This window comes from Cicer arietinum, chromosome 3, assembly GCF_000331145.2.
Source record: "Cicer arietinum cultivar CDC Frontier isolate Library 1 chromosome 3, Cicar.CDCFrontier_v2.0, whole genome shotgun sequence".
Taxonomy (NCBI): Eukaryota; Viridiplantae; Streptophyta; class Magnoliopsida; order Fabales; family Fabaceae; genus Cicer; species Cicer arietinum.
In genome coordinates, this window is record NC_021162.2 from 62387995 (window position 1) to 62400345 (window position 12351).

General features: G+C 28.9%; 2 protein-coding genes across 3 annotated transcripts; both read right to left on the reverse strand.

Annotated features, from left to right (window-relative positions):
- LOC101496616 (probably inactive leucine-rich repeat receptor-like protein kinase At5g48380) lies at positions 1-3553 on the reverse strand. 2 transcript variants are annotated; one of them, XM_073366584.1, is made up of 3 exons: positions 3400-3553; positions 2052-3014; positions 1-1221 (listed from the first exon to the last, which is right to left on the reverse strand). In XM_073366584.1, exons 2-3 carry the CDS (start codon positions 2881-2883, stop codon positions 209-211), a joined length of 1845 nt encoding a protein of 614 aa, XP_073222685.1. In that variant the 5' UTR covers positions 2884-3014; positions 3400-3553; the 3' UTR covers positions 1-208. The 2 variants fall into 2 exon arrangements, with proteins under 2 accessions (XP_073222685.1, XP_073222686.1); XM_073366585.1 differs by lacking the exon at positions 3400-3553 and adding an exon at positions 3305-3324.
- A 1871-nt stretch (positions 3554-5424) lies between these two features.
- LOC101497159 (DNA-directed RNA polymerase I subunit rpa43) lies at positions 5425-8698 on the reverse strand. The gene is made up of 7 exons (XM_004492833.4): positions 8450-8698; positions 8213-8364; positions 7954-8063; positions 7733-7818; positions 6675-6779; positions 6410-6586; positions 5425-5867 (listed from the first exon to the last, which is right to left on the reverse strand). The coding sequence occupies exons 1-6, from the start codon at positions 8557-8559 to the stop codon at positions 6451-6453; spliced, it is 699 nt and encodes a 232-aa protein (XP_004492890.1). The 5' UTR covers positions 8560-8698; the 3' UTR covers positions 5425-5867; positions 6410-6450.
- Positions 8699-12351: the final 3653 nt, after the last annotated feature.

Here is a 12351-nt window from a genome sequence, read left to right on the forward strand (position 1 = left end):
TTATAACAAAGTCACCTATATATAAATTGGGCATCAATGATTTGTGATGTTTCAATATTGCTAGCACACAACAGCAATTAGACCATAACATTTATATATCATAACAAGTTAACCTTAAAATTTATTTCAGAACCACAGAAATAAATATTAAATACTTTACAAATTAAAATTTGATTGCATACACTATTTATATATCTCAAATACCTTTTCAATCATATTGCTCTGGAGCTACTATTAGTTCTTCTAACTTAACACCATGACCAGTATCTGTATTTACCATCATCTCATCCTCAGTTGTGAAATTATATCTACTCCCAATGTCTCTTAGAAATTGGTATACTTCAAACATAGTTGGTCTCTCTTTTGGAATTGATGTAACACAGTTGCATGCAACTTTTAGAAACTGGAAAAGCTCATGATCAACACCTTTTCCAACTAGTGATTCATCAATTGCATCTTTTAGACTAGATTTCATTGAGAGCTGTATAATCCATTCTGCCAAATTTCCTTTAAAAGTTTCTGGTGCTTTAGTCACATGAGTCGGTTTTTCGCCTGTTACCAACTCAAGAAGCACGGTTCCGAAGCTATAAACATCGCCTTTCGGTGTAGCCACCAAAGTTCTTGTATACTCGGGAGCAACATAACCTAAATCGCCGAACTCACCATTTACAAAAGTACTCAAATGAGTATCGAGTGGGTTCATTAATCTAGCAAGGCCGAAATCGGATATTTTGGGCTCAAAATCAACGTCCAATAAGATGCACTTTGAGCTTATGTTTCGGTGGATAATGCGAGGATTGCAGTTGTGATGAAGCCATGCTAATCCTTTGGCTGCTCCGATTGCAATTTTGAGCCTTAGAGCCCACTCCATAGTGCACTCGCCAGCCGGTGGATGTAGTTGGTCGTGTAGAGTACCATTTGGCATGTTTTTATAGACCAAAAGCCTCTCCTTTTTGGCGAGGCAAAAACCTAAAAGAGGAACCAAGTTACGATGTCTCACGGTTCCTAGTGTAGCCATCTCGGCCGTGAATTCTTGCTCCGAGTGTTGAGATTCCAACAATCTCTTAACCATGAGTGATGTGCCGTCATCAAGGACAGCTTTGTAAACAGTTCCTGATCTTCCAGACCCGATAACATTGATTTTGCTGAAGTTATTAGTAGCCTTCATGAGATCACTCAACTTCATTGTTGAAATTGGCTTCTCAAACATAGAAACCTGATGTGAATGAAATTCAACACAATTAGGCATAATAATATATACAAAAACTAATGCTCACTAAATTTATAAGAAATTAAACTGTCACAAACTATTGTCTGCTTTTCTATTGTCTCATGAACAAAATGTATCATTAATGTGCTGGGCGCAAAAAACATACCGGCTTCCTGCATTTGACATAGCAGTAAGTAAATAATTTTTTTCAAAGTTCATATAATCAACAATGTCAAAAAGATAGATTATTTATTTTAAAGGTCTAATTGTAGTTTTAGTCTCTTTATTTTTTACTAATTCACGAAATCGATTTTCCTATTTTAAAATTAAAAGTTTTGATCATTCATTTTGAATTTTTAATTAAAAAGACATGACATGCTTTAAATAACAATAAAACCCTAAAAAAAATTAATTTGGAAATGTTTTTAATTTTTGTAATTTTTAATTAATAACATATGAATAATTAATGCATCTAGATGATTCTATATCATGAAATCGTCACATAATTGAAAATATGTCTAGTCATTTTTTAGTTCAAAAATTCGAGGGAGGGAAGAAACTAAAACTGACGACTTTTAAAATAGAGAGACCAATTCCGTGAATTGGTAAAAATAAAGAGATCAAAACTACAATTAAATCTATTTTAAAATGTTACAATTGAAAACAATATCAAAACATAATATGCAACAAAATGTGATTGAATATTTTCCATAACAAAATCTATCTAAGAAAAAATGAGTGTATGCTCCAAGGATAATACAATCACATTGTAACAAGAAAGAACTAATACTAAATTTGATCTAAGAACTAACAAGCCATGCATCAATTTAGCTTGCCTTAGTTTTTTTGGTTCCCTTAAGAATTCTTGCCCACTTGTTTCCTTCAGGGTCTTCTTCCTTTTTCTTGCGAGAAACACGACGCACGTAGAAGAGCGATCCAACGGCCAACCCTAGTGCTGCAAGAGTCACACCACCAACAGCTGCTCCAGCTATAACCGCAGTGTTAGTCTTTGACGACTTGCCCCCACAAGGCGCCAACGGACCACCACACAGACCCGAATTATTTGCATAACTATCTTGTGCAATTAGACCGATCCTAAAATTTGGAACTTGCCCTGACAAAAGATTATTGGAAACACTAAACGACTTAAGCCTCGTGAGCGTAGCCAATTGCGGAGGAATTTGACCGGTGAGTTGGTTTTGGTCTAGTTTAAGAATATTAAGATAAGTACAGTTAGAAAGGGACACAGGGATAGCCCCAGTAAAATCATTTGAAGATAGATCAAGAGATGTCATAAAGAAAACAAGGGTAGATATATCTTCTGGAATGCTTTCTGAGAAGCTGTTCGACGACAAATCTAGTCCTGTTAAACTCGAGCAATTTTGAATTCCACGAGGAAACTGACCCTTAAGTCCCATATTGGAAAGTTTGAGATTCAAGACTCTATTCTCTTCAGGATGCCAACATTCAACACCACTGAACTTGCAAATAAACCCTTCAGTTTTGTTGTTGAAATTCCAAGATTGTAAATAATTGTATGGATCATTAAGTGAAGATTTTACACTTTTTAAGCAGAAGATGTCACTCTCAGTCCCAAAGATCATGTCACAATTAATCAGAAGAAAAAAACTAACAATAATAGGAGTACTGAAAATTCTGCTACTCAAAACCATCTTCACAAAGATCCCAAACACAAAAAAATTCTGAAGATACTTCACCAAGATTGGTATCTAAAGCAATCCACAGCACAAATCATAGGAGTCCAATCCATAGCATAGCACTGTTATCCTCCTAAGAACACACCCTAAAACACAATTCAATAAACAGCATCAACTCAATTCAACACTTCAATACACCAACCAAGTAAATCATAAACAAAAAGAAACCAAAAAAAAGAAAAACAATATTGTTTTTCCTTTTAGACCAAAATTCACAGTTTACACAAAAAACTACTATACAGATATGAAAAATAAAAATAAAAATAATAATTTTTTAAGAAACCCATTTGGCATGAATGAATAGAAGCAAAAACTAAAAGAAGTGAGATTCAAATAACATGAATTTTGCATATGGGTAGGGTACAAAAATAGGTACATGGGTTATTAACAAAGAAGGGTTGTGTAGAATATAAGAATCAGAGAGTGTGACAATACATAAATAGTGAAGAAGAAAGGAGAGAAGATAATTACCGAGTCAAAGATATAAGATGGAAAAGCATTTGAGTTTTGGAGAAGCTGATGAGAGACAAGACAGAAGAGTGTGAAGAGTTGAAACAAGTTTGTTTGACTACGTTACTCAAAATCAGGGGCCTATATTGGCCTAACCAAATAAACTCATTTTCACTACAAAAATCTCCTTTAATAAATAATAATAATTGGAGTACCTTTAATATTGCTGAAAACTTCTATTATTATTTTTTAATTAAAATATTCACCGTTTTGTAATTCCTAGAAAAAACTCTGCTCTCATATAGGTGGTGCGTCTTTGATAATTCTATAGTACGTCGTTTAAATTTTAAACAAAAATAATTTTATTTTATATATCAATAACAAATATTTATTTTGTGTTTTTATATGTGATAACAAAAATATTTGTTTTATTATTTGTTAATTGGGTATTTATATATATTTTATATATATTATAAGATAGTTATTTCTTTTTTTCATTATTGTTATGACTTTTTTTTATATTGATAATTTATTGACATTTATATCTCAAAATTTGACAATGATTAAAAATAAAGAAAATAATATTGATTTGTATATGTTACAATTCAGAGTCCACACATAATATCTATGTTATTCACCTTTACTATATTTTGAGGTCAGACTCTTTGAAGAAAAATAAAAGTGATAATTTATTTATGTTTCTTTTTGCCATAAATATAATATTGACTTAATAAAAAAAATGGATGGAAAAAAAATACTATTTTTTTGGACATAATATGTATGTTTGTTTAAAATTTTGAATAAGTCATTTTTATTTTATATTTTTAAAAATAATTTTTATAATAATTTACTTAAAAATAGTAGAAATTGTTTTAGATTCATTTGTTACTAAATAAAAAAAAAAGTAATTTTGATATTCAATTTTTTTGAAAAGCTTCTCAAAATAACTTTTCATTTCAATAATTTTTTAAAATTTTATTATCCAAAAAAAATTGTAGCAAATAGATGAAATACATAAAATGATATTTTAAGATAAACTATTTAAACCAAATTTCATTTGTAGTTTTATTTTTAAATTTTTTTTAAAAATATTATAAGAAAAAGATAAATTACTGTAAAAATTATTTTAAAAAAATATTAAACAAACGGGTCTAACCCATTAGTTCTACTACTTTTTTAAAAACTCAATCTACGTTTTACTGGGAAACTAATATTAATCCATACGATCAAAATGTTAAGAAGAAAAAAACATTGGTGTGATAATATTTTGTTATAGTTATGGTCATGTAAAAAGTTCCTGAGTGCAGCTTAGATGCTAAAAAACCTTAGAGATGTTGATTATGTAAGAGGTGTTCGAACCTGCAACATCTCCTTTATTGAGTTTTAGTGAGAAATTTGCTTGAAATAAAATAGTAACTCTTAATTAGTACAAATTGATAACATTACAATAAGATACGAAGACACCTAACAATAGTATTCCATACTATCAAGTATACAGAACTTTGATAAATACATTTAATTTTAAAAAAAATGTTTTATATCATACAAATAGATTTTTTCAAGTGGAAGTCTATTATTAAATTAAATAGATTTTTCTTAAAAATTAGTTTAAAAGACACATAATGGCAATTGTTAAAAGGAATCTCAATAACCAATAACTTTTATTATAATTGTGAAAATAATTAAAGTTAATTACTTATAAAAAAATATGGGACAAAGTTAATTATAAATAAAGGATCAACTCATCAAACATTTAGTAAAAAAGATAATTCTAAGAAAAGTATATTTAAGCCTTATGTCTGTAATGCTCTCTGGTGTGATGTCCAAACTTATACAAGTACGTCAACCTGATGATCAATGACAACCCAAAACGACAATTTGTGACTTCATTTGGTAACACCAGGTTTTAGGAGAGAAAGACCTACCAACGCCTATCTAGTCAAATTGTCACAAACAAAACAACTTTACAAACCTAAATCATGTTTCTTCTGTTATTGCTGCATTGTCCATAAATTAAGATATGCAATGTAAAAAAAAATGAAAGGGTGAAGCAAAAATCCACAATATAATGACTTGAGAACTCGGTATCTACAGATTAATGGTGAGAAGGTAGAGGACCACTTAAGTATTTATCCATCACACGTTGATCAAACCAATAAAAATAATAAACCTAATCAAACTAATTCAGTTCACCACTAGATAGGAAAATATGGCAGCCTGAAATTTCTTTAAAAATAATAATAAAAGACGCTATGGGAGCTTCTAAACTCACTTTAAACTACAAGCAAGGTTCCTCAAATTACCATCAAACAGATTGTGAAAAAATTGTGAATCTAATTGAAACAACTAATGCATATATGGCCAAAGCTGAAGCAAAATCCAATTATGGCATGCCAATTTGTTTTCCTTGTTGGATGTCCTTGAAAAATAAGTAATATACTTAACATTAGATGGTGAGTCCAAATTCTTCCATCCATAAACTAGCTACTCTGCATTGCCAATTTGCCATTAGTCAGATTATAGCCATTAACCATTCTCCAAAAAGGATGAATGAAGTTAAACAAATATAGAAGCTGGAAATCTAAATTCAGCTAGAAGTAAAACATTGAATTACAATTCTAGAAGAGTCATCTCTGATTCAGAAGCAGCAGAGACGAAAATAAATAGTGAGCCCAACAGACTCCACCGATACATGCTTAAATAGCTCAATACAAATGGGGGACACCACAGTAGTGTTACTGAGCCAAATAATCAAACATCAAAAGGTACATACCACTCAATTGCGGCAACGATTATGTTCAACATCAAATTATTTTACAAAGGTTCATAATATTTAATATTGTACCTTAAGCTTAGAATATAAAAACAAAATTCTTCCCATGTTGACCATTTTAAATTTCCAATGTACATCTAAACAAAAGTTATACTATCAAAAATTTAATGCATAACAAAGTCACCAAACAGGACATCGTCGTTGTCATCAAATTCCCAGATATACATATAATCCTTTTAACAAAAATAGAAACTTTACCTGTGAAAGTTACATTACAGAATAAGATTCCAATACATCATTCAAGATTCCTGTCTGACTTTTTGCTTCTTTGAATGTTTTAGTTTTTGGACAGTGTCAAAGCTTGAAGGTTCCCCATCTATAGCATCTTTCTCTGACATTAATGGTTGTCCCTCATTTTCTCTCTTTTTTGTGCTCCTGTAAAGTTGTCTAAGATAGGTAAGCACAAACATATATACTTCAAAAATATTCTTTTGACGTGACAAATATGTTAGAAGAGAAAAACCTGTCAGAAAGGGAAACAACTTCCAAGTTCTTATCCAACCAATGTATGCTTCCGGTGTTATCTGGAACCAGAGATCCATAAATATGAAGTATTTCCTCATCAAAACTGCGACGATTAATCACCAAAATTAATCATTGTAAAACTATATATACTTATGCTGTCAATAAACAAGAAAGTGGCAAGTCGCCATAATCACCTATGCTTTTCAACATGCAGCAAAAGCTAACAACTAGCTTAACATGTGAACTCTTAAAATTAAATTCTATGAATAAACAAATGCACTATTAAGAGTAAACAACAGCCTATTTGCCTACATAGAGAAAACAATACTGATATGTCTTATCATGAATCATGTCTAATGGAAGACTACGTATATCAGAAGTCAAACCCTTGTTGGCTTATAACTTTTCTTGGTCTTCCAGTCCCTCCAACTAGTGGAGTCATATATCTAATTCTAATCTACCTTCTATACTAATGATTCTGCGGATCCTCTCTGTACAGACTCATACCACCTAAAGCAAGACTTAAACCTATTCCACAATAAACTCGGCACCAATGTTCTCTTTATTCCTTTCATTCTTAACCATATCTTGGTGTGGCCTCTCATTCCTGATAATATTACCATCTCCACAACACTGAACTAACTATATTGATAAACAAAACTGGAAAAACCAGTTACATGGATGGTTTATTTAAATTGTTTTTCAATTAATTCAGATACAACCAATTATACAGTGGTATTATTAGTTACTGTTCATACAAAGGTACATACATACATACATGGTGCTTCTTAATTGTATCAATTAGGATATGCAATGCTGCCCATCTAGAGGGATGGTTACTATATCCTTGTGGTGACTGGCTTAACTAACTAAAATATCTAAATTTCAACATACAACAAATTCCACAAATTTGAGCCCAGAGAGTGAAAATCATACAAAAGAACCCAAGGTAAAAGAGACCTAAGATGATACAAAAACAGATTCTCGTGCAATTGCAAGGCAAAAGATTCATTGAACAAATATAATCTTATTTTAAGTGATTTAAAAGTATGTCACCTCTTGACCGAAAATCGTATCATGGTTCCAACCTTTATCACGTGTCGCTTGTGAGATTTGCTCGCATACACATCTTGTCCATGTTTCTACAAAAAGGAAAACCACACAGCACGCTGATAACTAAAACCACATATATATCATTATAACTATAACTATATAACATATCCATAATGCAGACACAAGACAGTAGCAACTACCAAAAAATCTGGCGAGAAACTCACCGTTCTGTATACAAACTCTTTCCTGATATCTTTCTCGGTTATAACCGCAGAAGCAAAACCAAGCACAACAACGTGAATTGACTCATGTGTAAGTTTCACTACCTTCCCTTCTGAAAAATCAAACACAACACAAACCCTATTAACTAATGAACAAGTTAACTAACCAGAGAAAAACTGAACTAACTTGATTGTTAATTATTCTTAAGACGATAAAAAAAAAAAAAAGAATCAGTAACATTCACTTATAAATTAAAAATACCTAAAAGCATATCTGGCTTGGGAGAAAAAAGCAACATATTGACCTTCAATTTAACACCGAAATAGGGATAAATACCAGGAAGGATCCTCGCGCATTTATCAAACGAATTTACATCGTAAGCCAAAACGATGCCGTCGAAAATCTCGTTGTACCTACAAAGACGCAACACAACCAAAATAAATAAATAAATAAATAAATAATCACAGTCACATCTTCCATTGGTTGAAGAAAGCGTACGCGAAAAGCATAGAGCTGAGTTCACGAAGAACTGCGTTTGAAACTTGTCTGCTTTTGGAAGGATGAATGTAAACTACTAAGTTGGCTTTTGAAACCTTTAAGCCTTCCATTAGAAACTGTGGACGCGGCTGAAGTTAGGCTTTCAAGAAGAAAAAAAACTGTGTCCGGTGGTTCTCGGTGACCTTGCCTCAGCTAGTTCGCCGGAGGTGAAAGAAGGTGGCACCTAGAGAACAGAAAAGAGGGACTATGAGTGAGGGATGGTGGACAATGTATGATTTAGGTTTGGGCTTAGGCAGAAAGCCCAAGATAGATATTTGTGATTATTAATAAACTAGTAATTGTTAAGATTTTTTTCTTTTATATATTTTTTTTTAATTTCAATCAAAATGTCACACTAAAATAAATAGGCTAAATTACATCGCGGTCTCTTAACTTAATTTCAGGTAACGTTTTAGTCTTTTATATTTTCTTTTTCTCGAGTTGGTCCTTTATTTTAATTTTAAGTGATAATTTGATATTTTATGTTTTAAAATGTCAACAATGTTGTCCTTTTTTTACAAAAATTCAAAAAAATCATCAAACTTTTTAAACAAAACCCATAAAATTCATTATCATCTTCAATAAAATACAAATTTAATCAAATTCATAACTTAAATCTTGAAATAAACTCATATTTTCATTCTTTATTTAATGTTGTTGGAGATTAAAATATGAGTGTATTTGAATATTTGAATTATGGATTTGATAAAATTTGCATTATATTGAAGATAAATTTTATGGATTTTGGTTGGAAATTTTGATAATTTTTTTGAATTTTTGTATAAAAAATGATAACAATGTTGAAATTTTAAAACATAAAATATCAAATTGTCACTTAAAATTAAAATAAAGGACCAACTCGAGAAAAAAAAAAAAATGACTAAAACCTTATCTGAAATTAAGTTAAGGAACCACGGATTGTAATTTAGCCAAAAAAATAATACATAAATGTCTTACTTTTTTGTGTTGATCGCAATTTGGAGATGTGACAATATGAAACAATTTTTTTCAGTCTTAATAGAAGATCACATTTCGGGGATGCGACAATCTGCTACTATATATATATTTTTTGCTATTTTATTAATTTTGTTAATTATTATTTAATAAATTATAAATAATTAAAATATTTAAAAATTCAAAAAACTATTAATAAAATAAAATACATTCATACATAATAATAATAATAAATTTTTTAATAATACTATAAATTTTAATAATAATAATAAAGTAAATTATATTCATAAAATTAATTAAATTAAACAAACAAACCATGTTAAATTAAAGACAAAAATACCACAAATTGAAAAAAAAATACATATTTTATTATTATTACTATTTTTATTTATTAGATAAAAAAAATAGGAGGAAGTTGTTATAATAATGTGCCAATTAAGTTGTTATAATAATGTGACAAAACAAATAAGATGAAGTTGTTATAATAACGTGACAAAACAAATAATGTGTCCTTAACATTTTGCTCATAAACAAAATAATAATAATAATAATTAAATACTGTTAATGTAATTAAAAAATAATAATAAAAATATTTAAAAATATAAAAATTATATAATAAAATAAAAATATCAAAGTTAAAGTGCGAAAATAAATAACATGTTATATTGTTTTGACAACTCAATCCTATTTTACTGGTAAATTAACACTTAATATTATTTTGTTAACAATTGAGTTATTGATTATTTAATAAAATTAAAAATAATAAAAAAATTAAATTACTATTAATAAAATAAAATAAAACATATTAGATTGGATAAAAAAATGTAGTTAAACAAGAGGAAGTTGTTAAAAAAATACATTGTTATTTTATTGCAAAATATCATGGACACGTTATTTGTTTTGACACGTTATTATAACAATTTCCTCCTATTTGTTTTCACAAATTATTATAACAACTTCCTCCTCTTTTGGCACATTATTATAACAACTTCCTCATATTTTTATTATCTAATAAATAAAAATTATTGAAAATAATAATAATAAAATATAAATTTGATGTATTTTTTTCTTCAATTTTTTGTATTTTTTCTTTAATTTAATGTGTTTTATTGGTTCAATTTATTTAATTTTGTTTTATTAATATAATTTATTTTATTATTATTATTATTACTATTTTTATTATTATTAAAATTTAATATAATATTATTATTATTATTTATTAATTTATTTTATTAATATTTTTTTGAATTTTTAAATATTTTAATTATTTATAATTTATTAAATAATAATTAATAAAATGGCAAAAAAAAAATTATATAGCCCTAGATGGTCGCATCCTCGAGAGATACAACCTTCTATTAAGGATGAAAATAAAATGTTTTACATAGTCGCATCCCCAATTTGCGATCAACAACGGGACTAAAAAGTAGGACATTTCTATATTATTTGTTGAAAGTGTGACATTTTGGTAAAAATTAAAAAAAAATCCTAATTGTTAGTTAAATAATTTTTCAATAAAAAAAATTATTTTATTTATAAAAAAAAATGATAGTTAAATAAAGGTTAATATTATTAATAATTAATTCTTTATTTTTAAAAGGAAAATACACTAATAAAAATATTTTATTCCTTTAATATTTGTCAAACAGGAATCAAATGACTTGATCCAGATCACTTTTAAAATATTTTTGTAAGACAATATTCAAAAGAATAGTAACAATATAATATAGTACACATCAATGTTATCCAAGTGTGACCAACTTATGTGTTTAATGTGCAACATTAAGTGTGTGCGCTAAACACAATAAATTATCCTAAATAATAGACTTAATAGAAGTATATCGCAACTAGTGCAACATTGTAGGCTGTTTATGGATGTTTGGATGACTGTTTTACGAATGTGTTGCTTCTTGAGTTTTCAATGTGGAGTTGTATTATTGGATTATGCAAACTGGAAGTCTAATACTTATGTTAGAATGAGATTATGGTCTATAATGTTTGGCTTTCTATTGGCCTCAGTTTGATATGAGAGAAATCAAATGCTCTTATATGGAGATAGGTTAAATCTCTCAATAATTGTTTACAATAATAGAATGAAGACTATTAAGTAATGAATTTGAAGCATAACAGGTTCCTCCAGTTGAATGTTCATGAGTCTCGTTCTCTAGATGGCTAGATTAAATGTATTGTTGATAGTTCAAATTGTAATGGCTTGTGGCAAACCTTTAGTGTTAGTGTTTTCAGAAATGAACAATGTTGGTGACTTATAAAATTTATATATGATTTGAGCTCATCTAATGGAAGTGAGTTTAGGAGCTTTATTACTGTACTCCAAGTTGAGTGGAAGTTAAGTGTGTGAAATGTTTAATTAAATTGTGATTCTAATGTGGTTGTCCACGGTGACACATATAGCACAAAATATTGGAGGAAACGATAAATATTAACTAAAATATTATAATTGAAATTCATAAAAATCAAATAGTTTTATCAAAGATTCTATCATTTGTTCTCCCAAAGCCTTTAAATCATCGATAATTGAATCAGAACTAAAGCTTTCAGCTATTTCTTTTTCAATATAAAGTATCATATTGTGAGTAAGAAATTCATCATCTACCTTGTTACGCATTCTTGTCTTGATAATCTTCATTGTTGAAAATGATATTTTCTGTAATAGCGGTAGAAACTGAAAGAGTTAAAATAAAGTGCGTAAGTCGATCAATGAAATAATATGTTTTCATCTTCTCAGTCTTTTAGAGCTTCACACAATTTATATATAATCGACGAGTTGGAAAAGTTAAAGCTTCAATTCACCCAAGTTTTACAATTTTTACAAGTCACACAATTCACATAAGTTTTTAGAGTTTCACACAATTCAATCAAATAAAATGTATCCGCTTTACAATTTTTAT